General features: G+C 55.1%; 10 protein-coding genes across 10 annotated transcripts; 4 read left to right on the top strand and 6 right to left on the bottom strand.

Moving 5' to 3' along the window:
- Window positions 1-289: 289 nt before the first annotated feature.
- Window positions 290-2,120, bottom strand: BO86DRAFT_314929 (putative carboxylesterase; the record flags this gene model as incomplete). Its single annotated transcript, XM_025668072.1, has 6 exons — window positions 290-868; window positions 916-1,257; window positions 1,320-1,501; window positions 1,565-1,612; window positions 1,690-1,859; window positions 1,936-2,120. 6 exons carry the CDS (start codon window positions 2,118-2,120, stop codon window positions 290-292), a joined length of 1,506 nt encoding a protein of 501 aa, XP_025526901.1.
- Window positions 2,121-2,620: 500 nt separating this feature from the next.
- Window positions 2,621-4,748, bottom strand: BO86DRAFT_119296 (MFS transporter). The gene is made up of 5 exons (XM_025665996.1): window positions 4,372-4,748; window positions 4,284-4,304; window positions 4,159-4,216; window positions 4,048-4,107; window positions 2,621-3,989 (listed from the first exon to the last, which is right to left on the bottom strand). Exons 1-5 carry the CDS (start codon window positions 4,489-4,491, stop codon window positions 2,752-2,754), a joined length of 1,497 nt encoding a protein of 498 aa, XP_025526900.1. The 5' UTR covers window positions 4,492-4,748; the 3' UTR covers window positions 2,621-2,751.
- Window positions 4,749-5,005: 257 nt separating this feature from the next.
- On the bottom strand, window positions 5,006-6,746 carry BO86DRAFT_314866 (NEDD8-activating enzyme E1 regulatory subunit; the record flags this gene model as incomplete). Its single annotated transcript, XM_025668067.1, has 2 exons — window positions 5,006-6,304; window positions 6,372-6,746. The coding sequence occupies 2 exons, from the start codon at window positions 6,744-6,746 to the stop codon at window positions 5,006-5,008; spliced, it is 1,674 nt and encodes a 557-aa protein (XP_025526899.1).
- A 377-nt stretch (window positions 6,747-7,123) lies between these two features.
- On the top strand, window positions 7,124-8,547 carry BO86DRAFT_389966 (ribose-5-phosphate isomerase RKI1). The gene is made up of 3 exons (XM_025672269.1): window positions 7,124-7,214; window positions 7,427-7,947; window positions 8,046-8,547. Exons 2-3 carry the CDS (start codon window positions 7,563-7,565, stop codon window positions 8,486-8,488), a joined length of 828 nt encoding a protein of 275 aa, XP_025526898.1. The 5' UTR covers window positions 7,124-7,214; window positions 7,427-7,562; the 3' UTR covers window positions 8,489-8,547.
- A 93-nt stretch (window positions 8,548-8,640) lies between these two features.
- BO86DRAFT_340598 (WD40 repeat domain-containing protein) lies at window positions 8,641-10,013 on the bottom strand. Its single transcript, XM_025669057.1, has 3 exons — window positions 9,940-10,013; window positions 9,621-9,876; window positions 8,641-9,520 (listed from the first exon to the last, which is right to left on the bottom strand). Exons 1-3 carry the CDS (start codon window positions 9,947-9,949, stop codon window positions 8,713-8,715), a joined length of 1,074 nt encoding a protein of 357 aa, XP_025526897.1. The 5' UTR covers window positions 9,950-10,013; the 3' UTR covers window positions 8,641-8,712.
- Window positions 10,014-10,119: 106 nt separating this feature from the next.
- On the top strand, window positions 10,120-11,398 carry BO86DRAFT_340596 (GTPase GPN2; the record flags this gene model as incomplete). The annotated part of the gene is made up of 3 exons (XM_025669056.1): window positions 10,120-10,483; window positions 10,570-10,670; window positions 10,739-11,398. The coding sequence occupies exons 1-3, from the start codon at window positions 10,195-10,197 to the stop codon at window positions 11,396-11,398; spliced, it is 1,050 nt and encodes a 349-aa protein (XP_025526896.1). The 5' UTR covers window positions 10,120-10,194.
- A 220-nt stretch (window positions 11,399-11,618) lies between these two features.
- On the bottom strand, window positions 11,619-12,720 carry BO86DRAFT_389963 (uncharacterized protein). The gene has a single exon (XM_025672268.1). The coding sequence runs from the start codon at window positions 12,295-12,297 to the stop codon at window positions 11,923-11,925; it is 375 nt and encodes a 124-aa protein (XP_025526895.1). The 5' UTR covers window positions 12,298-12,720; the 3' UTR covers window positions 11,619-11,922.
- BO86DRAFT_119241 (uncharacterized protein) lies at window positions 12,381-12,865 on the top strand. Its single transcript, XM_025665995.1, has one exon. It carries the CDS (start codon window positions 12,505-12,507, stop codon window positions 12,745-12,747), a length of 243 nt encoding a protein of 80 aa, XP_025526894.1. The 5' UTR covers window positions 12,381-12,504; the 3' UTR covers window positions 12,748-12,865.
- On the bottom strand, window positions 12,724-15,578 carry BO86DRAFT_389962 (putative ATP citrate lyase, subunit 1). The gene is made up of 5 exons (XM_025672267.1): window positions 15,252-15,578; window positions 14,984-15,136; window positions 14,622-14,928; window positions 13,467-14,562; window positions 12,724-13,412 (listed from the first exon to the last, which is right to left on the bottom strand). The coding sequence occupies exons 2-5, from the start codon at window positions 15,121-15,123 to the stop codon at window positions 12,985-12,987; spliced, it is 1,971 nt and encodes a 656-aa protein (XP_025526893.1). The 5' UTR covers window positions 15,124-15,136; window positions 15,252-15,578; the 3' UTR covers window positions 12,724-12,984.
- Window positions 15,579-17,570: 1,992 nt separating this feature from the next.
- aclA (putative ATP citrate lyase subunit (Acl)) lies at window positions 17,571-19,610 on the top strand. The gene is made up of 2 exons (XM_025672266.1): window positions 17,571-18,253; window positions 18,310-19,610. Exons 1-2 carry the CDS (start codon window positions 17,813-17,815, stop codon window positions 19,321-19,323), a joined length of 1,455 nt encoding a protein of 484 aa, XP_025526892.1. The 5' UTR covers window positions 17,571-17,812; the 3' UTR covers window positions 19,324-19,610.
- Window positions 19,611-20,447: the final 837 nt, after the last annotated feature.

The raw sequence follows: 20,447 nt of genomic DNA, 5'->3' as shown, positions 1-20,447 counted from the left end.
TGGCTGACCTGAGCGCGAGAACAAGGAGGTTATGAGGCCACAAGGAGGCAAGAGGTCGAGTTCGGCATGTCGCGAGGGAGGATTGTTGCCGAAGAGGAGGAGGTGGAAGGGAAGCTGGGGATCATTTGTGGAGTGACCCCACATGAGTAAGATCTGAGTAACAGTGGGGGAAAACGACGAAACACCATCTCGGATCTCCAAACAGCCCAGAATTGCCGGGCTCGCCTCCATCTCCTCCTCATTTCCTCATTTTCTACTACTGAGTATAGTTATACTCTACTCTACATCATCAATTCATGAGACTAATCTTCCCCGCCGACACGCCAAACACAACGGGCATGTACACACCCATGCCTGCCTTTCGCAGCACCTGGAAATGCTCCACCCGTCGTCGGGCAGCGAATTGCTCCTCGTTGATCTCCTGACATTCCCCAAGCGGTCCAAAGGCGAAGCGTCGTGCCTCTGACCATGGCTGTCGGCCATTTGTAAAGCGTACCCACCGCTCCCTCATCTCTCGTCCAACTGTTTCAGCGGCGCGGTTAGATGATAGATCAACGCCCCCAAACAAGAACAGAAGGTCCACGGCATGGTGCGCTCGGCTAGAGGCCTGCCAAGGGTTGACCTGGTCGATGACATACTTGTAGACCCGTTTGCCTGCCGCTCGGAGCTTGTCAGAGACGACCTCCACCGGTAGAGAGTAACGCGTGTCGTGAAGTAGATCAAGAGCTCCCAATTTGCAAGCTGTCGGGCGATCGGCCACGACCTGGTATAGTTTGCGCAGCTTATGTCCCCATGCGGGATCTTGCTCGAAAGCAGCAGCGATGGTTGGTCCATCGAGCGTCTCAATGCCGTTCCTCCAGATGACCGACTATGTTGCGGTCAGTCGAAACCTAACACCAGAGTTGTAGCGCTCACCTCGTATTCTGCATCCCCAATCATGACTTCCTCCACCAGCTCCGGCTTCGCCTCCCAACCGTCGAAGCTCTCGTCTTCTTGGAGCCAAAAAGAGTTCATCTTACACTCCTCTATAGCCTGAACGATGGTCGCCACCGAAGCATGACGGAGAGAAGGCTGGCCCAGGTCTTGGACTTTGGCTTCCAATGTCGCAATCAGGCCCTGTCCTTTCTCCAAAGGCAGAGGACTGGAGAGATAGATGGAGCCGGATGCGAGAACCGCTCGTTTCACCGGCGTGCCAGTGAGAAGATGAGCGTGCACGTAGACCGCGCCAGCACTCTCCCCGGCCAGCGTAATGTTTTCCTGGAACATGAGACAATCAACAACAAACCCTTCTCCTGTAAACAGACCTCCCAGTCACCTACCGGATCACCCCCAAAGGCAGTAATATTCCTCCGCACCCATTCGATGGCCAACTTCTGGTCCTTGAGTGCCAGATTCTTCTCCGTCCCGTCACCGAACCCGAAAACATTGAGTCGATAGTTGAACGACACAAAGACAACAGGCTGATCGCTCTTAATCGAACCACCCACAATCTTGATCGGATCTAGAGTCTCCCACGTAGTCAGATCACATTCCCGGCTGGGGTCCAGTCACCAAACAAGCGTACCGCAAATCTTCGACGCAGCAGAACAAAACGTCACAGCTTGTGACCCGCCTGTAGAACCGCGTCACAATCAGTAATCACTTTCCTAACCACATGAGCAACCCCTCCATGTAGTCAAAGGCACCGACCATAGATCCAGAGCAGCACTGGAAGCGGTCCCCTGGACGCAGCCAAGGGAGGGCCGGTAATGTTCAAGTTCAGGCATTCAAACTCATCCTCGGGTTCTTTCTCAATCACAAAATCCTCGGGGATGCGGAGGAGATGTCGGACGTCGACCTCAACCTGCGGACATCTCGGTCTGAGATCGCGACTGCTTAGTTGGGCCCGGAGACAAGTATAGACAATAAGGCAGGGTGAGGGAGATAGTAACGTACCCGTATCGCGTAGCGTCAACGGTAGCGCCATCGAAGCTCTCCAGCGGCTGAGCTTGCTCGAACCGCGCCGGAATGTCGGCATACTTGATCCCGCGGAACTCGTGAATGGGAACACCGTCGATTTCTCGTTTAATGCCTGTGAAGGTGGCTTGGAGGCTGGCGTGGTGGATCTGGGGGGATGCCATGGTGATTGGAGACTTGGGAGATTAATGGTAGAGTGGAAGGGATGGGGGGAGGGAGAGAAGAGGAAGACTGGCTGGACTAGCCATCAGTAGGGAACTTTATGTACCGGTCATTCTGTTCCTGTAGTGTCTGGTACAGTACCTTAGTACCGACCTTGTCTCCCTCGAGTCCGGCTGATGGCAATGCAATGGGATCCCGATGTGTAGATTGTGCCGGTGGTGCAGTGGGCAATGGTGGGTCCGGTTTGCGGGGAGATCCACCACAGCACCTGGCAGCCTGGGCACCGCAGCCTGGGGCACCCTCCCGCTGGGGCAGATTCCCTCGGCTGGCAACAACGGAGGTCCGGAGGTCTCACTGCAGTAGACGGTCTGTAACTTCTGATGACCACTACTACAACTTACGCACTGCACTTCCTCAAATCACAGGCAATAAGAGCAGTACCTACACCACCAAACCTCAGCACTTATCTGCCTATCTTATCCTCACGGTAAGTAATATCATTATCTCAAATTTAGTCAAGCCAATCTAGCTGATTCGTATGTAGTCATAAAAGGCATCAACTCCAGAAACACCGCCCAAAAAGCCAGATCTCGCACCACCACAAGACACAAGACACCACAATTGACCATCTGATCAGGGCGACCCGACTTTGGAAGACGCCCCGTCTCTCGCAGTGCGCCGCAGGCATATATAGGTCGGAATGCCGGTCACACCGGACATCAACGCCAACGCCCAACTCATCGTGCTCCAACCGGCATCATTCTTGATGAAGCCCGCGAAAAAAGGCCCGATGATCGTCCCCACCGCGTACGCCATGTTCATCACCCCGTACGCAAACGCAATGGCTCCGCCCTCGCCAAAGATCCCCGGCGTCTCCGCCTCCCGGTCCTGCACGTAGTAGGTCGCCTCCACCAGAATCGGGGACATGATCAGACAGAAGCAGATCCCGATCAGGACAAGCAGCGCACACAGAAGCACTTTGTGGCCAACCGTGTTCTCGGTCACAAAGCGAAGGCAGGCTAAGGCCGGCACGGCCGCGAGGAACCCCGCCGTCGTCATGTACCGTCGCGTATGGCCGTAGTTGTCGATAATATACCCCACCACGGGGTCGAGGATCTGGGGGACGGAGATCGCGATGAAGACGAGCCCTTGGCCGGTTTGACCCCAGCCAAACTTCTGCTCGACAAAGAGCGGCAGCACGCTGTCGAACGAGGTCAGAGTCAGGGAGAGGATGAAATACGCCCACATGCTCGTCATCATGCGGCCCGAGGTCAGCAGTGTATACATGGTGCTGGGTCGTTTCTTGGTGGATCCATCATCATCTGTCGAGGCGGAGGAGGAGGAGCGCTCCTGCTCGTGGCAGCCGTGCTGGGGACTTTTCGGGCCCTCCGAGGCCGCAGGTGAAACAGCAGTTTCCAAGTCGCTGCCACTTCCTTGCTTTTCTGCCGGGACAATCGGTCGGCCATCGGCCTGCAGCCACTTGAGTGCGTCCTTCCTCTCGATCATGGCGAGTCGAAAGACGACATCCAAGGCGATGATGCCAAACGACATCCCGAAAACAGCATAGTAGCCCCCGGCACCGTAGACCACTCCTCCCAGCAGCGGACCGGTCATTGTTCCTATGGTCGTCGCCATTCCCAGATATCCCAAGGCTTGACCCAGAAATTCCTTCCCGACCGTATCAACGAGCAGCGCGATCCCAACAGTCCACACAACCGCCGCCGAAGCTCCTTGGAAGAGACGCCCCACAATCCACAACGCAAGGTTCGTCCCGACGCAGAGGAGAGCAGTGGCGGCCGCGAGAACCACCAGGCCTCCGATAAACGGCCACCATCGTGACTGGAACTTATCGGCGAGGTACCCACAGATGGCTAGGTCAGGATCGGTCAGTACGCACCGCACAATTGTTCAAGGATCGGAGAAACCCACGTGAAGCGGCTAATAAAGATACTCCGTAGAGAGACAGCAAGGTCGATTGCCATGATTGGACTGAGGTACGGTGAGCTTAAACGATTCATGGAGAAGCATGAAGGGATTTACCATCAGCATCGGACATCCCAACTCTATCTCGGAGGGCCGTTGGGGCCACGGGCACAATCTGCGAGGAAGGTCAATATAAGCTATCGGGGATATTCCGCCACTGATGCCCCAGAGTCCAAGCGTACCAACCCATACATGAAGACATCCTGTCAAACGACCAATCGTTAGCAAACATATCAGAAAAGCTCCCCCTGGGTGGGTAAGGTCCTATACCGTGAAGACGGCAAAGCACACCACGAAGCAGATGAACGCATCTGATGTCCTCCACTTGAGAAATCTGGGCGGTTGCTGCTGCCCCTGGTTTGACCACAAACCACACAGATCCCGCACCATTTTGATAATGTTGGTTCTCTATTTGAGACAAACATCTATTCAGAATCTCCTTCAATTGAATGACGTAACAGCATCCGTTTCCTTTTTTTTTATCGTCCTGAGTGTCCACCTAGACGGAGAAAAAGAGCGAGAGTGAAACAGATGGAGGAAAAAGAGGATCTAAAGTGGATGTCAGGAGATACAGGACTCATGTTGATCATTCAAGGAGTGTCTGCAAGGGGGAGAGTTGATAATATGATGGCGGGAATCCGCGAGGCTCGGCCTTTGTGCCTGGAGTCTTGGAGGAATGTTTGGAGTATAATAATCAGGATTCATCCGCCTCCTTCCACCACTACGAAGTCGACATGTTGAAGTGAGCTGGCCTTGGCCGTTGACTTGGCTGACTTGGCCGGCTCGCTTGCTTATGCTCTTGACATCTTATACGCGCGGCCGCGCTCGAAAATGGCAGGATAAAAGGCTATTCGTGGTCTCATTCCATAGCATTGACTCTTGTCAAGGGTTTGACAAGGGGTATTCAAAGTCTATACATCTCACTGCGGCTTTTAATCCCATCAAATACACAGGTGTTGTCCAAGGGGACATACTGCCTTGTTATGACCTTGAGGGCCTCCTGCGCGACTAGCCCTCCTGTGAGAGCAGACACATTGTGCAAGTCTCCGCCTTGCGTTCGCCGGAGCTCTTGAGTTGCCTGAATAATTCGCTCTTTGGTCTCCTCGTCGATGGCTGCCGAGGCCTCCGACGTAAGGGACTGAATCACCCGATCCACTCCTGCCTCCCACGCGAGGGCGGAATCCAACGCTGCCTCGTTTTGCTTGCCGCTCTGTATATCGGTGATTATACTATCAAGAATATCGAAGCCGAGGAAAGCCAAGACCAGTGACTCGGGGTCCCCCAGAGCATTGTTAATGGCTTTCACATTGTGCTTCTCACCGTTCAATTGAGGAAGGTCTCGACCATGAATGACCTTGATATGAGCCGCATTCTTACAGAAGACTTCAATGTCCTTTTCCGCAACTTGCGCAGGTCGGGGGCTGAGTTCTGCTTCAAGCCTCCGAACGACCTCAACGACCTCTGCCATATCCTTCCGGGCCTTAGACTTGTAAATGTTCTGCAGCGATACGTAGTCGGCTGACTCTGCTTTCATGTCAGGCAACGAGCCTGGCAGCGGGAGTACGTTGTGTTTCGTGTAGAACTCCCTGATCGCTGATGCGATGAGCCAGAAATCCGCCGAATTTGAGGTCAGATTGTGGCACTCGTCCATCTCGAAGATCTCGCGGATTGAGCTCCGCAAAGTGAAAGGGTTCAGTGACTTCAGGACTGCGGCCACGGCCTCATCATAATTCTCCTCGCCACCTTCGGGGTTGGCCGTTCGTGCACCAGACCGCACTAGTTCTCTGAATGCGGTTTTCTCTTTGTAGTTGGAGGGGACGTTTCCGTCGTGGGTCTCCTTCCACTTTTCCAGATAGTGAAGCAAGAGTAAGATGTAAGGAACATGGCCATGTTGATGGTCGTCCAGAGCCTCCAAGTTGCTAATGCTAGCCAGAGTAGCTGCCAATTCAGGCCAGGGGTTGAGCAACCGAAGGTCCTGCGTGCTTTCGGGGTCCGGATGTGTCTCTACTATGGGGAAAACAGCTGGAAGCTGGAGAGAAAAGGTGGAGTAGAAACCCACTGAGCGCGTATACAGGACAGGAATGCCAAGAGCTTTGGCAGCACTGCTGAGAGTGATCAAGGTCGACTTGTTGGCCGGACCTGAGACCAGTACCAGTTTGAATTGTGGTAGAAATTCGGGGTCTTGCAGAAGCTCGGTGACCGGCTGCGGTTGATCGTTGTCAGCGTTGGGGCCATGAAAGATTAGGATGCTTCTTACAGGTTCACTATACCTTGGATTCAAAGTTTCCTTCTACGTCGGGGTTTAGTTCTTTCAGCAAGCGACACGTCTCCTGGGCTCGAGACTTCCCAAGACTATTTTCCTCAAGGAAGAAGTTGACCCCCAGGTCAGGCTCCGTTACCACCGCAGGGTCTACGATGGTAAAACCACCAATGCCAGGAAGCACGAGGTTCTTGAGGGTCTCTACTCCGACTACCCCGGAGACGCCGGTGCTCTGTTTACCCCATGGGCCATCGGAGTTGACTAGCAGTACCCGTGCTTCCTCGAGCGCTTGTTGACCGCTTGCAGCCCACAGCCGCAGTTGCCGGTCGTATTTCCTCTCTTTGGATGATGGGCCTACCAAGGCACCGGGGAAAGCTTCAGTCATGAGGGGCTATCGTCGGATAAGCGGAGCCGATCTGCTCTCAAAATGTTGAGTGGAGTTGGAGGATTGCAGAGATGGTGAGAGGCTCGAGCTTTATCAACCAAGCCTCTGCGTAAGGGAGACAACAGAACCAACACCGAAGTTCTCTGTTGTCTGGCTGTAGCTGGTGATGTGTGATGTGTGATGTGTACTGGTAGTTTAGTTGATGGCAATGGTTGGAGCACTTGTTCGGCGCTGACACGTGATAAATGCACGCACGGATCAAGCAGGATGACTTTATATGGATGCCTGAGGCTAAAACGACTATGACGAAACACAACCCCGCCGGGATAAAGTGTCACCATTACAATAAGTCAACAGTGCAATTCTATGCAATTCTGTACTCAACACCACCAAAGCAGATCAGCTTCGGAGGTGTCAGTCTAGAGCTATGGCAGGGCTGATCCCTCGTGGCTGCTTCAACAATATCCTGTGAGTGGCACGTCAATTGGCAGCCAAAAAGATCCCTGGAAACTCCGTGAACTCTTCCACATGCTGCCTGTCCATTAACCCCACCGGCGGCGGGCACCAACTGGTCCGTCCAGCCCGTATTCCGCAGTAGCCTCTTTCTTCCTCCTCTCCCCCGATCTGGCAGTTTTAAGCCCCTCCTCCGTCTAGCACCGGGCTATTAATACGAATTGCAGGACCCGGTCGACTTCTTCCCTTTCTGCGCTGCTCAGTCACCATTGTTACTCTTCTAGCCGACTGCTCACTCGTCCCTCCCCGCACCCTCCAATCTCAACCGTCCTTTTCGCATCTTCGCATCGCGGGAACTCCACCATGGCCAGCGTCAGCGTCATCGAGGCCGCAAAGCGCGCCGCCGGCAAAGCGGCCGTGGAAAACCACTACCCCAAGGACGCCAGGTTCGTCGGCATCGGCAGCGGATCCACCATCGTCTACGTCGTCGAGGCCATCAAGGAGTCCGGCGTCGACACCTCCGCGACCAAATACGTGCCCACGGGCTTCCAGTCCAAGCAGCTGATCCTGTCCGCCGGGCTGACGGCCGTCGACTTCGACTCGCTCCCGGAAGGCACGGTGCTGGACGTGGCCTTCGACGGCGCCGACGAGGTGGACGACGATCTCAACCTGATCAAGGGCGGTGGTGCCTGTCTCTTCCAGGAGAAGATCGTGGCGCTGCAGGCCAAGGAGTTCATCTGCGTGGCTGGTGCGTACCCCTCCATATCTCTCTCTCTCTCTCGCCCGCTCGGAATATTTACATAGACGAACGCTTGGGTGACTGACTCCATGTGTTCCGTCGCGCAGACTCCCGCAAACTCCAATCGCGCCTCCTGTCCAACTGGAAGTACATCCCCATCGAAGTCGCGCCGATCGCCGCCGCCCGCGTGCTGACGGCCCTCCGCGAGATCGGCAGTATCCAGCCTGCGCTGCGGCTGAACACCGACCCCAAGCAAGGCCCCCTGAAAACCGACCAGGCTTTCTACATCATCGACGCCCCCTTCCCGACCCTGCTGACGGCGTCCGACGTCGCGGCCGGAAAGAACGGCAGCGGACAGGACGGCATCTGGGAGGTCGAGGCCCTGTCGCGAGCGATCAAGCAGATCCCCGGGGTCCTGGACGTCGGCATCTTCTCTGGCTTGACGGGCCCGCAAGCCCGGGCCCTGGGCGGCGTTGGCGGGCAGAAGCCCATTGCCGCCTACTTCGGTATGCCGGACGGTTCGGTCTCCGTCAGGAAGGCGGCCGCGTGAATTGACGCTGTACATCTCCATGTATGACATGTTTCTCCATTGATTTGAAGACGATATAAAAATGATACCATTTGAACATTTAGCTTCGTTGACTACTCTACTTTACCTAATACTTTCCAGTAATCGTACGACCCATAGACAGGTCGTTGTTTGAAGCAATTCAGCGTGCAGTCATCACAGGATATAGATTTCATGATTTAGGTTTGAAGCGTAAGGTAGTTGGTTTATTTAGCGCCCTTGCCCTTGGCCTCCGTCTCACCCAGCTCGCGCACGAAGATCTTGACCGTCCCCTCGGCCACGTCCTCCTTGCCATCCTCGAAGCCCGGGCTGATGGCAATGGCGAGGTACTTGCCGTTGGCGCTGAAGTCCACGGCCGCGACACTGGACGGCAGCTTCTGGTACTGGCGGATTCTGCGCTTGGCCATGCCGTCCCACAGGGCGACGACGCCGTCGCCGCCGCCGGAGGCGAACGTGCCGTGGACGGGGTGGAAGGCGAGGGTGTTGACAGGGTAGACGATGTCGACGTCGTCGGCGGTCTGGCGGTGGCACTTGAAGGCGTACTTGCGGGCCTGAGACTCGGCGGAGGGGTCGAACCACTCGACGGCGACGCGGCCCTCGATGCTGGAGGAGGCGTAGCCGGCGTCGTCGGGCATGCACGCGACGCACCGCGTCATGAACTTCAGGCTGCTCTCGCGGCGCTGCCAGGGCTCGACCTCCACCTTGTTCAGCGAGCCCGGCGCCGTGCCCTCCGACTGGGCGGTGAGGAGGGCCAGCGCCTTCAGGTCGTAGATGTGCAGCGCGCGCGACGCCATGGCGACGACGAGTTTCGTGGCCGTCAGCGACATGGAGAACGGCTTGGAGGGGAGCGGGATGACGGCGGGGAGCGTGGCGGGGTCGTTGGTCAGGTGCACGTGCAGCGTGCAGTCCCACGAGGCCGATATTACGAGGTTGTGGTCCTTGCTGTAGACGACGCTGCGGACGCCGGCCTCGTGCGTGCTGAGGACGGTCTGTGTGGAGGAGGCGACGTCGATTCTGTCGGTTGTTAGTACCTGGGCTTGGGCAAGCGTTGCACCCCTGGGCGGCGACAACAAGTAGCAGCACCACCATTATCACAATCCTCAGGCGTACTCACTTCCGAACATCCCAATCCAGCCCGGCCGTGTAGATCTCATCCTCCGTTGCGCCAAAGCACACATCCAGCACGGGCGCGCGATGCTCGAACTTCTGCAGCAACTTGCCCTCTCCTACCGCCCCATTCTCATCCCGGAGATCGTACAGGTAGACATTCTTGTCCCACGATGAGACAACGATGCGCGTGGAGTCGGGGCTGGGCGAGAACTTGAGCGCGGATATAGCGTCCGTCGGCGGGGACGCGACGACGAATTGATCTGCAGGCTAGATTAGCACGAGCTGTTCCAGGACCAGCCCAGCGGAGAGAGATGCAAACTGACTAGATGCCATGATACTATGTATAGATTTCCCTTGGCCGGGGGGGGGATCTCATGAAGCTTTCGAACAAAATAACCCGTACTGTTGTTGATCGGTCCCGGCGTCATCGAAGCTCCGGCTTCAAGATCCGTTTTCTGTCGCCACTGACCGCCCTCCATGGAATCTTCTCCCCCGCCATGCCATTTGCATCATCGCAGTTTCGATTGTCATCGACATTATTTTTCGAGGGGAAAAAGCTGTCAGAGAGAAAAGCAATCATGCCGTTCGCACAGCTTGTCATCGGGCCCCCGGGGGCAGGGAAGTCGACCTACTGCAACGGCATGCAGCAGTTCCTCGGGGCCATCGGCCGCAAGTGCTCGATCGTGAACCTGGACCCCGCCAACGACCAGACCTCGTATCCGTGCGCGCTGGACGTCCGCGACCTGGTGACGTTGGAGGAGATCATGAGCGAGGACCAGCTAGGGCCGAACGGGGGCGTGCTGTACGCGCTGGAGGAGCTGGAGGAGAACTTTGATTTCCTCGAGGAGGGGCTGAAGGAGCTCGGAGGTATGCGTGCCATCCCGATCGACCAAGCCAAGCCAAACCTACTATAGAGACCCAAATGTACTGATACTGGTAATCCTTTCAAAAAGATGACTACGTGCTCTTTGACTGCCCCGGCCAAGTCGAGATCTTCACCCACCACTCCTCCCTGCGCAATATATTCTTCAAGATCCAGAAACTGGGGTATAGAGTATGCGCGCCATTTCCCCCCGGACGGGATCAACTGCCCCCAAGAACTAACCTGGGCGCAATAAATAGATGATCGTGATCCACCTCATCGACTCCTACAACCTCACCCTCCCCTCGATGTACATCTCCGCGCTCCTCCTCTCGCTGCGCGCCATGCTGCAGATGGACCTCCCGCACCTGAACGTGCTGACCAAGATCGACAACCTGGCCAACTACGCCCCCCTACCGTTCAACCTGGACTACTACACCGAGGTGCAGGACCTCAGCTACCTCCTGCCGCACCTGGAGGCCGAGTCGTCGCGCCTGGCGCACGAGAAGTTCGGCCCGCTAAACCAGGCCATCGTCGACCTGGTCGAGGAGTTCGGGCTCGTCGCCTTCGAGACGCTCGCCGTCGAGGACAAGAAGAGCATGATGAACCTGCTGCATGCCATCGACCGCGCCAGCGGGTACGTCTTCGGGCCCGCCGAGGGCGCCAACGACACCGTCTGGCAGGTGGCGGTGCGGGAGGGGCTGGGCCAGATGGATGTGCGGGATGTCCAGGAGCGGTGGCTGGACGCCAAGGAGCAGTACGACGAGCACGAGCTGCAGCAGTTGGAGGCCGAGGCGAAAGCGCGTGAGCACGCGGCAGGAGATCATGGAGAGTACAACGACGCAGACGACGATGAATACGGCGATCTGGGCCGAGGCTCGATACCGAACGGCGGGGTGAAGGTGATACGAAAGTCATGATTTTCCTTCTTGTTTCATCAAATATCTATCCATTGTATAATAAGGGTATCTCTAATATATCAAAACGGCAAGCCAAAGTACAGTCCTCAGAAAAGCACGCACTCCCTCACAACGCACCATCACTCAAATCCTCATCCATAACATCCATACCATCATCATCATCATCATCATCGTTCCCTCTCGAGACCCCCTCCGCAAACCCCCCCACCAACCCCTCCAAAACCCCAGCATCGTCAACACCCCCACGAACCTTCAGAATTTCCCGCCTCGCCCGCCGAATCGCCTCCTCCTCGGCCTTCCGCATCGTTCCGGACACGCGCACCACGCGCACCACGCACCGTCGCGTCAACGCCGCATTCCGTCCCCCGCCATTCATATCAGGCACGGCCTCCAAACACGTCAACGCCATCCACACCAGCCGGAACGACGCCCGGGGACACCGGATGATTGCGGTGGATGTAGCCGGGGAGAGGTATTTGACTGCCCCCGAAGAAAAAAGAGTTAGCTTGTAACGAACCACTCCCTCATCCTTGTCCACAGACAATATCGAAGGACATCGAATCCGCTGTCACAAACAAGAAGGAACAAACAATCTCCTCCCACAACAACACACCATGCAAACCCGGGAATGGGAAATAGGGGGATGGGGAAAACATACCACTGACACCACCAGCACCAGCCCCGCCCAGCCGACCAACGCCCCAATCACCAAATAACTCGGCGACCTGTTCGCGGACCAGTTTGGCCAGCAGACTCGGGGTCAGGGCGTCGGAGGTGGGCGCGTGGATCTGGAGTTGCGGGGTCGATGATGAGGATACAGAGACAGGCTTGCGGGGCCAGGTGGTCGGGTCGGGGTAGAGGATGTCGAGGAGGAGGTAGCGGTGTTTGATGCGGACCATTTTCTGTTGGTGGTGCCGGGAGGTAGTTTCGCGGTGGTGCTGTAGATCGATGGATGTTGGAGTGGTGAGAGTGTTGAGGTTGTAGTTGGAGGTTGGTCTTGAGGTTGGACGGGGCTGGGGTCGCGGAGTGTTGTGCTCGATTTTGACAGTAGACCTCCTTGCTTGTTTGCTGGTATCGAGGTTTGTTGCGCGTCTAAACCTCGAGCTATGGTTGAGCTCTGGACTGAACCGGCGATGAACCTGTTGGCGGTGATGGGATTGGTTTTCTGCCGGGTATGTTCAGCCGCCAATCCATTGATGTGGGGCGCCGGACGGGCCTCTCTCCCCGCCAAGATAACCACCGTCGGAGATGCATTTGGCTGTGGAAGTATTTGGGTAATGTTTAAGAAGGTTTATGGAAATCATGTACGGGTTCTTTCAAAGTCATTCAGAATCATAAGTTACGATTGATTATTCTATGAAAAGCACCTTGTCTGAATCATCGCGTAAAATTCATCAACCTTATCAGCTAGTCATGCCACACGTGCCACTACAGATTGTAAGTTGGAAGGGAAGAGGTATGAAGTGAACCAAGCCAATGCAGAAAAGGAAAAGAAAAAACAAGCCATCATAACTCCGACGTCAGCTGGGACGGATTTTATGACTAGGTCATGAAATGCAAGTATATTAAAAGGGGGTGGTAGGAAATTAGACGGTGACCTCAACACGGCCTTCGGAGCCACCCTTCTGGAGGGCGGGGAGGAGGTAGGTGATGTCGTCCCAGGGGTGGCGGTAGAGACCGGTGCGCAGTCTCTTCTGGTCGAGGTAGTGGGCAATGAGACCGATGGAGCGACCAAGGACGAAGAGACCGTTGAGGACACCCATCTTCATGTAGTCCTCGGTCTCCTCGGGGGAGAAGGCACCGCAGTGGCGCATGAGGTCAACGAAGCAGACAGCAATGCAGCCGTCGACGTTGAGGATCAGGTTGTCCTTCTTGGAGGTGGTGACGCTCTCGACGGCAAGGGCGTAGTCGAGAAGCTTGGTGCTGGGGAAGTTCTTCTTGACGTACTCCTTGACCAGCTCGACACGGAGATCGGGGTTGTTGCGGGACTTGATACGGTGACCAATACCGGGGACTAAACGAGATCAGTAAAGAATTTCTCCCATGGACGAAACAACGGGGCACATACTCAGCTTGTTCTCCTTGCGCATGGTGTCGACGAAGTCACGGGGGCTCATGCCCTTGTCGAAGGCCTTGGTGAACTCCTCAGCAGCACCGTCCAGGGCACCACCGAAGCGGGAACCAATGGTCAAGAGACCAGAGACCAGGGCACTGATCAGGTCCTTACCAGCACGGGTGGTGATGATGGTGTTCATGGCACCAGAGACGGCAGGACCGTGATCAGCGGTAAGCATGAGAACCATCTCCAAGAACTTGCTGGCGTAGGCAGGCAGGCGGCGACGGAACCAAAGGAGGGACATGACACCACCGATACCAATGTCCTCCTTGAAGACATCGGAGATGGGCATACCAGCGTACAGGAGCTCCTGGCCACGGTCGTCGGAGATGGTGGAGATGAAAGCAGCGGGCTTACGGATGAGACCGAGCTCCTGAGCCCAGGAGTAGTCGATGGGGATCTTGGGAGGGACGGGCTCCTTCTGGGGCACAATGACACCCTTCTGGACCTCCGCGTTGTAGACCTGGGCAAGAGTCTGGGGAAGCTCCTCGAAGGTCTCGGGGACGTGGATGCCGGCCTCACGCATGGCCTTGTTCTTGGCGACGGCGGTCTCCAGGTCGGAGTTGGCGGAAGCACCGGCGTGACCGAACTGAACCTCGGTCTTGAACATGCTGGCGCAGGTACCAATGGCCCAGGCCACAATGGGCTTGGTGATGGTGCCGTTCTTGACGGCCTCGATGACACGGTACTCCTCAACACCACCGACCTCACCCAGGAGGACGAGGATCTTGCACTCAGGCTCGGCCTGGTAACGGAGAAGGTGGTCGATGAAAGTGGTACCGGGGTAACGGTCACCACCGATGGCAACACCCTCGTAGACACCGTCGGTGTTCTGGGAGATGATGTTGTTCAACTCGTTGGACATACCACCGGACTTGGAGACGTAACCGACGGAACCCTTGCGGTAGAGCTTGGAGGCAACGATGTTGTCCATCATACCACCCGTGTTACCGATCTTGAAAGCACCGGGCTTGATACCACCGACGGTAGCAGGGCCGATGATGGTGATGCCCTTCTCCTTGGCAGTGACGAGAATCTCACGAGCACGCTGCCACACCGTTAGTCTCAATGGCCCACTTGATACGAAATTCAGCAGGTCGAACGTACTCTCTCGGGGACACCCTCAGCAATGATGGCAATGCTCTTGATCTGGGGGCACTCCATGAGCTCCATGGTAGAGCTGTAGACGGAACGGGAAGAAGCGAAGTTGACGACGGTGTCAACGTCGGGGTGCTTGGCCATGGCCTTGGAGACATCCTGGTAGACAGGGAGGAGAGTCTCGCTGGTACCCCAGTACATCTTGCTGACGAACTGGCCACCGAAAGTGTAGATGATACCGGCGACGGAGGGAGTGCTACGCTTGCAGATGAAGTCGAAGTCCAGCATACCCTGGACAGCCCGGGGCTGCATACCACTGTTGCCATTGTCAATGACGAGCCACGGATGGGGAGCCACCGAGTGGAACTTACTATACGAAACATCTCGTCTTGTTGTGGAAGAGGGTGTGGTTGAGGGGAGAAAGCACACGGCTGGGGGGGTCGAAGCGGGTGATGTTGTCGTTGGCGGAGGCGCCGTTGGCAGTGTTGATCAAAGGAGCACCGTTAGGCATGATGGCTGATACTCTGCGAATTCGATTGTCATGTCAGCACCGTGGTATATGGCATGGTGGGTGAGATGGAATTAGGTCGAGGGAAGTCGAATAGACGGCATTGGAGACAATGGAGGGGAGATGCTTACCTGTCAACAGAGCTTGGACTGATGGGGAAATAGAATTAAGGAAGAGGAAGGGATATTAATATGTAGGTATGAGTGGTATAGAGGAAGGAGGAGTAGGAGGAAGAGAAGTCACACCGAATGTCGCGACCTGACGGAGGAGGAGGATGAGGAGGGGAACAAAAGGGAAGGGAACAGGAAGAGAGTAATGCAATCAAGGAGATGGAGAAACGAGAATCGGCGAGACAGATGAATGGACTGATGGGGAAGAGGCGGATGATGGGTGAAAAACAAAAAAAAAATGCAAGATTCTAAAAAAGATTAAAATAAAAAAAAATAAAAGCCTCGAGGAGGGGGACGATATCGGGAGCTTGATGGGGGGGGAGGAGGAAGAGTAAAGAATTATGGGGCGTATGGGGCGTATGGGTTGTAACTCCATTACTTACCATACCGCTGGTGGTATGAATGGGGTGGAAAGTTGGTAACGTTCCGTATTGGACGCCGGCTCGAACCGTCACTCCGTCAACTCTGGCTCTTTCTGGCTCAAACAGCCGCCGCCGTTCAGTTGGGGAAACCCGAGTTGCGCAGCTATAGAATCACCCACTACTTGAATAGGTACTCGACAGATCCGGAATACTTCGAGAACGCGACTCTGTTATCATTGTGTTATCATCGACTACCGGGGTTAGAATGCGACAGAGACTCCTGTCATCCTCGGAGTCCTCTACAATAGGGAACGGAGTACGGAGTTTATGGCATCAGGTGAATCCCTCTTCCCTCTTGACTCGTATCATCCGTGCCTTCATCAGGAATTCGACTTCCCGCAGTAATCCCGTCAGCGACAGCAACAAAGTACGGAGTGTCCGGTCAGTATCTGAAGTACTCGTGAATCTTCTATCCCGCGGGTTCGAAGCGAAACTCGCCCAAGTCGATGATTGGAACATCGGATTGTCTCGACAGTGCACTGCCATCAAGAAATCGACCGATACCCATTCCGTCTTCCGAAACTCCCTTGGTTCATTTTATTCATTTGGTTCATTTCAGGTCCTAGCATTGAGCTGGTTGGGGTTAGAGCGGAGTGGAGCCCAGGATCCGCAAACTGGAGGCCAGGGACATGGATGGGTTGGTCTGATCCGATACGTAGACTATGCACGAGGCCTGTAAGTTGGCCGGGATCATTGCGTTTGTTTTGTCTCCCCTCACCGAAAGATTGAGCAAGCGGTATGAGGTGGAAGTAAAGGATTGGAGGAGGAGGGAGATTGAATCTGGAATCTGATCGCAAGAGGAGCTGCCTACTTGGCAGTCAGTAGTAACTTACGGAGTACTATGTCACTCGGGATGGTATGTACAGTGCACCGTTGAGTCCGATCGTTGCTGTTGCTGTTTTGTATTGTCGGCTCTGCCCCTCATTTCCATCGTACAGTAGTCGGCCGTCTTTCCTTATCTTATCGGAGCCAGTGGCAGCCTCAGGTACTGAAGAAACTGGGGAAAAAGAAGCGTGGCCGTGAGCACCCAGGGAGATTGATTACATCATCGTACAGCATGTCAATATCGATCGACTGTCAGTAGTCAAGTATAATGTAGAATTGATTCTCATTCTCTCTTCCAGTTAGGTTCTCTGCCAATTCTGGGACATCATCTGGCCACTCTGCTGCAATTGCTTCCGGTTTCGTACGAGACCATGGCCAACAAATTGACCACGTACCCAACAAATTCTTTTGCATAGTTCTAGGGGGCGTGGTATTGAGGCTACAGCGTAGGGCAGATACTGCGGAACTAAAATACTCAGACTCTGGATTGACCCTCCCGAGGATCCCCAACGCCCGCCCAATCCAGGATGAGTCTGGATGACAGGCTGGGTCTTCGCTCGGCCCGCTTTTTCTTACGGAGGCTCCACTTGCATCTCAACAACTCCCAGGACTCCCACAAACTCCCCTGGTATTCCTGGTATCGGCCACAATAGCGTCTGGTATCACTGCGTTTTGGTCATTTTGGCTCCAGAAAACCAGAGAAAACCAGAGGAAACCAGAGGTAAGTCCGTTTGGGACGATCATTCCATGCACTGATCCATCCCAATTCCTACTCTGGCGGCCGCCAGCCCAGAAAAAATTCCCTACCCACCACCCCGTTTATTATTCCACCTGCTCCTTTCATCGGACACTGCATACTCAGTATCATCACCGAGTCGACTAATCGGCGCCCGTCTCAGCTTCCGTTTGGTTCCTTTTTTTCTCATTTTCTCCCTCTCCGACCTCTTTTTTACTCTTCCTCTTGTGCCCACTTGACCCCCCCCTCCCCCCCCTCCGACTCTCTCCTCAACCCACCCCTCCTCCCTCCGATCTATTTCCAGTGACATCTCGCATCTGGTAATAATTCCTACCAACCTACGAAAAATATCTCTGGTCTTCCTCTCTTCCTCCTCTTCCTCTTGACTCTTCTTCCTACTCTCTCAATTATCAGGTATATTCTTAATCCGGGGTTGACTTCCCATATACATCCTCTATATCCTCCATTGTTGTTGTTATCCGCCGCCTCTTACACTTACTTCAGTTTAATTCTATCCTCCCTCTCCTCTTACGATCATCATGTCCGCCAAATCGATTCTCGAGGCTGATGGCAAGGCCATCCTCAACTACCACCTCACTCGTGCCCCCGTCATCAAGCCGACTCCTCTCCCTCCTTCCTCCACGCACAACCCTCCTCCCAAGCTCGCCTCCCTCTACTTCCCCGAAGATGAGTCCGTCAAGGACGTTCTCGACCAGGCTGAGGTCCTCTACCCTTGGTTGTTGACCCCCGGATCCAAGTTCGTGGCCAAGCCCGATCAATTGATCAAGAGACGTGGAAAGAGCGGCCTGTTGGCCCTGAACAAGACCTGGGCTGAGGCTCGGGAGTGGATTGAGGCTCGCGCTGGCAAGGAGATCCAGGTCGAGACCGTGGCCGGCTACCTCCGTCAGTTCCTGGTTGAGCCCTTCGTGCCTCACCCCCAGGAGACTGAGTACTACATCAACATCCACTCCGTGCGTGAGGTAAGGAAGATCGCAACCCGATTGCCACTATGCGCAGGAATGCTAATTCACAACAGGGTGACTGGATCCTCTTCACTCACGAGGGTGGTGTCGATGTCGGTGATGTCGATGCTAAGGCTGAGAAGCTCCTCATCCCCGTCAACCTCAAGAACTACCCCTCCAACGAGGAGATCGCTGCTACTCTCCTGAGCAAGGTCCCCAAGGGTGTCCACAACGTCCTCGTTGACTTCATCTCCCGCCTCTACGCCGTCTACGTTGACTGCCAGTTCACCTACCTTGAGATCAACCCTCTGGTTGTCATCCCCAACGCGGATGCCACCTCCGCTGAAGTCCACTTCCTCGATCTGGCTGCCAAGCTCGACCAGACCGCTGAGTTCGAGTGCGGTACCAAGTGGGCCATTGCCCGCAGCCCCGCCAACCTGGGCATGCCCGTCATCAAGAGCGAGAAGGTCAACGTCGATGCTGGCCCTCCCATGGAGTTCCCCGCTCCTTTCGGCCGTGAGCTGAGCAAGGAGGAGAAGTTCATCTCCGAGATGGACGCCAAGACCGGTGCCTCGCTCAAGCTGACCGTCCTCAACGCCAACGGCCGTGTCTGGACCCTGGTTGCTGGTGGTGGTGCCTCCGTGGTGTACGCCGACGCCATTGCCTCTGCTGGCTTCGTCAGCGAGCTTGCCAACTACGGTGAGTACTCCGGTGCTCCCACCGAGACTCAGACCTTCAACTACGCCCGCACCATCCTCGACCTGATGCTGCGTGCCCCCACCCACCCCGAGGGCAAGGTTCTCTTCATCGGTGGTGGTATTGCCAACTTCACCAACGTTGCCTCGACCTTCAAGGGTGTCATCCGCGCTCTCCGCGAGGTCGCCCCCGTCCTCAACGAGCACAAGGTCCAGATCTGGGTTCGTCGTGCCGGTCCCAACTACCAGGAGGGTCTCAAGAACATCAAGGCCGTTGGTGAGGAGCTTGGCCTCAACATGCACGTCTACGGTCCCGAGATGCACGTCAGTGGTATCGTGCCCCTTGCCCTTCTCGGCAAGCAGACCGACATCAAGGAGTTTGGTTCCGCGTAAGAGCAAAAGGAGGGTCTTTTCTGCTGATTCCCCTTTCTATTTTTTAATTTAATCTTCCTATGAGATTCTATTTTCTGAATGCATGGCATGATACGGTTGTTTTACGTCATTCTGTTATTTTACTCATTTTTTTTTCTTTTCTTGACGGCACACACACACATGGATTCCCCGGCTTTGCTTTGAATTCAAGTGCAAGGGAAAGACGGGACTTGATCCGTTCTGGAGTTGAAACACTGCTTAGACTTGTGATAGTCGTGAATACAACGATACGATCTGTTGTTCGGTCCGTAAAGAGATTCTAGATTTGTTGAGATGTTTCGGCTCGTATCGCGATTAGAGCCCATTCCCGTAATGACCAGGGGGAGAGAGATGCCAAAGAACAAAGAAAAACCATGCAGCAGCGCATGCAAGGATGACTTGTCCACCCCTCCAAGCGACGCCCACACTCACCAAGTAGACAGGGGGAAAAAAAACCTGCCCGGTGCCAAAAGAACCGCAGCTGCAATATGTGTTGTACATGTAGCCATCATTCCAGCAATCGCGCAAAGCAGCTCCCCCCTACATGCGGTGTGCACAATCCACATAGTAACAGCAACTTCGTACACAAAGAACACATTAGACACATGTGCAGCGCAGCGCAGCGCAGCGCAGCAACGCAAGTGTGTGCTGTACAGAATGTGCATACCAAACGTACAGCGACCCTTACAAACCAACAAACTCGACCAAGTAAAGAAAAAGTATAGTATATGTGTGTGGGAAGGCATACAATACCCTGTGTCTGTGTCTGTACCTGTGGACGGTGTCTGGTATGGTGTATGGTAACCCAATACAAACGCCGTATGTAACGCCCCAAACCGACGTCAAAATAGACTACACTCCCCCTCCCCCCCTTTGGTTACAGCTACGAAGATAAGATCCGAAGGGAAGGCTTCGGTTCCCAGATCCACATGGTCTAGAGATCTGTTCTGCAGAGATCAAGATCAAGATCAAGATAAAGGAGGTGGGAAAAAGATTTTTCGGGCAGGGGTTGGTGGGTGTGTGGGAAACGAGGGAGGAGGTTCCGTACGTCCGAGGCGGGAGGCGGATGGATGGAACTTGGGAGATTTGGTCTCTGCTGGCCCTGG

Source organism: Aspergillus japonicus (genome assembly GCF_003184785.1).
Source record: "Aspergillus japonicus CBS 114.51 unplaced genomic scaffold BO86scaffold_30, whole genome shotgun sequence".
Taxonomy (NCBI): Eukaryota; Fungi; Ascomycota; class Eurotiomycetes; order Eurotiales; family Aspergillaceae; genus Aspergillus; species Aspergillus japonicus.
Note: the sequence above shows the minus strand (reverse complement) of the source record. Positions and strands in the feature narration are given on the sequence as shown.

Bases quoted from the DNA above. Each gene is read 5' to 3' on its own strand.
- BO86DRAFT_119296 (XM_025665996.1), bottom strand. From the start codon at position 4,491: ATGGTGCGGGATCTGTGTGGTTTGTGGTCAAACCAGGGGCAGCAGCAA. The intron at 4,108-4,158 runs GTAAATCCCTTC...ACCGTACCTCAG, and splicing joins TGGGATGTCCGATGCTGATG to TCCAATCATGGCAATCGACC. The intron at 3,990-4,047 runs GTGGGTTTCTCC...ATCCTGACCTAG, and splicing joins ATCTTTATTAGCCGCTTCAC to CCATCTGTGGGTACCTCGCC.
- BO86DRAFT_389966 (XM_025672269.1), top strand. From the start codon at position 7,563: ATGGCCAGCGTCAGCGTCATCGAGGCCGCAAAGCGCGCCGCCGGCAAA. The intron at 7,948-8,045 runs GTGCGTACCCCT...TCCGTCGCGCAG, and splicing joins GGAGTTCATCTGCGTGGCTG to ACTCCCGCAAACTCCAATCG.
- BO86DRAFT_340598 (XM_025669057.1), bottom strand. The intron at 9,521-9,620 runs GTGAGTACGCCT...AACAACCGACAG, and splicing joins CTGGATTGGGATGTTCGGAA to AATCGACGTCGCCTCCTCCA.
- BO86DRAFT_389963 (XM_025672268.1), bottom strand. From the start codon at position 12,297: ATGGTCCGCATCAAACACCGCTACCTCCTCCTCGACATCCTCTACCCC.
- BO86DRAFT_119241 (XM_025665995.1), top strand. From the start codon at position 12,505: ATGGTTGAGCTCTGGACTGAACCGGCGATGAACCTGTTGGCGGTGATG.
- BO86DRAFT_389962 (XM_025672267.1), bottom strand. From the start codon at position 15,123: ATGCCTAACGGTGCTCCTTTGATCAACACTGCCAACGGCGCCTCCGCC. The intron at 14,929-14,983 runs GTAAGTTCCACT...CAATGGCAACAG, and splicing joins AAGACGAGATGTTTCGTATA to TGGTATGCAGCCCCGGGCTG. The intron at 13,413-13,466 runs GTATGTGCCCCG...GATCTCGTTTAG, and splicing joins GCGCAAGGAGAACAAGCTGA to TCCCCGGTATTGGTCACCGT.
- aclA (XM_025672266.1), top strand. From the start codon at position 17,813: ATGTCCGCCAAATCGATTCTCGAGGCTGATGGCAAGGCCATCCTCAAC. The intron at 18,254-18,309 runs GTAAGGAAGATC...AATTCACAACAG, and splicing joins ACATCCACTCCGTGCGTGAG to GGTGACTGGATCCTCTTCAC.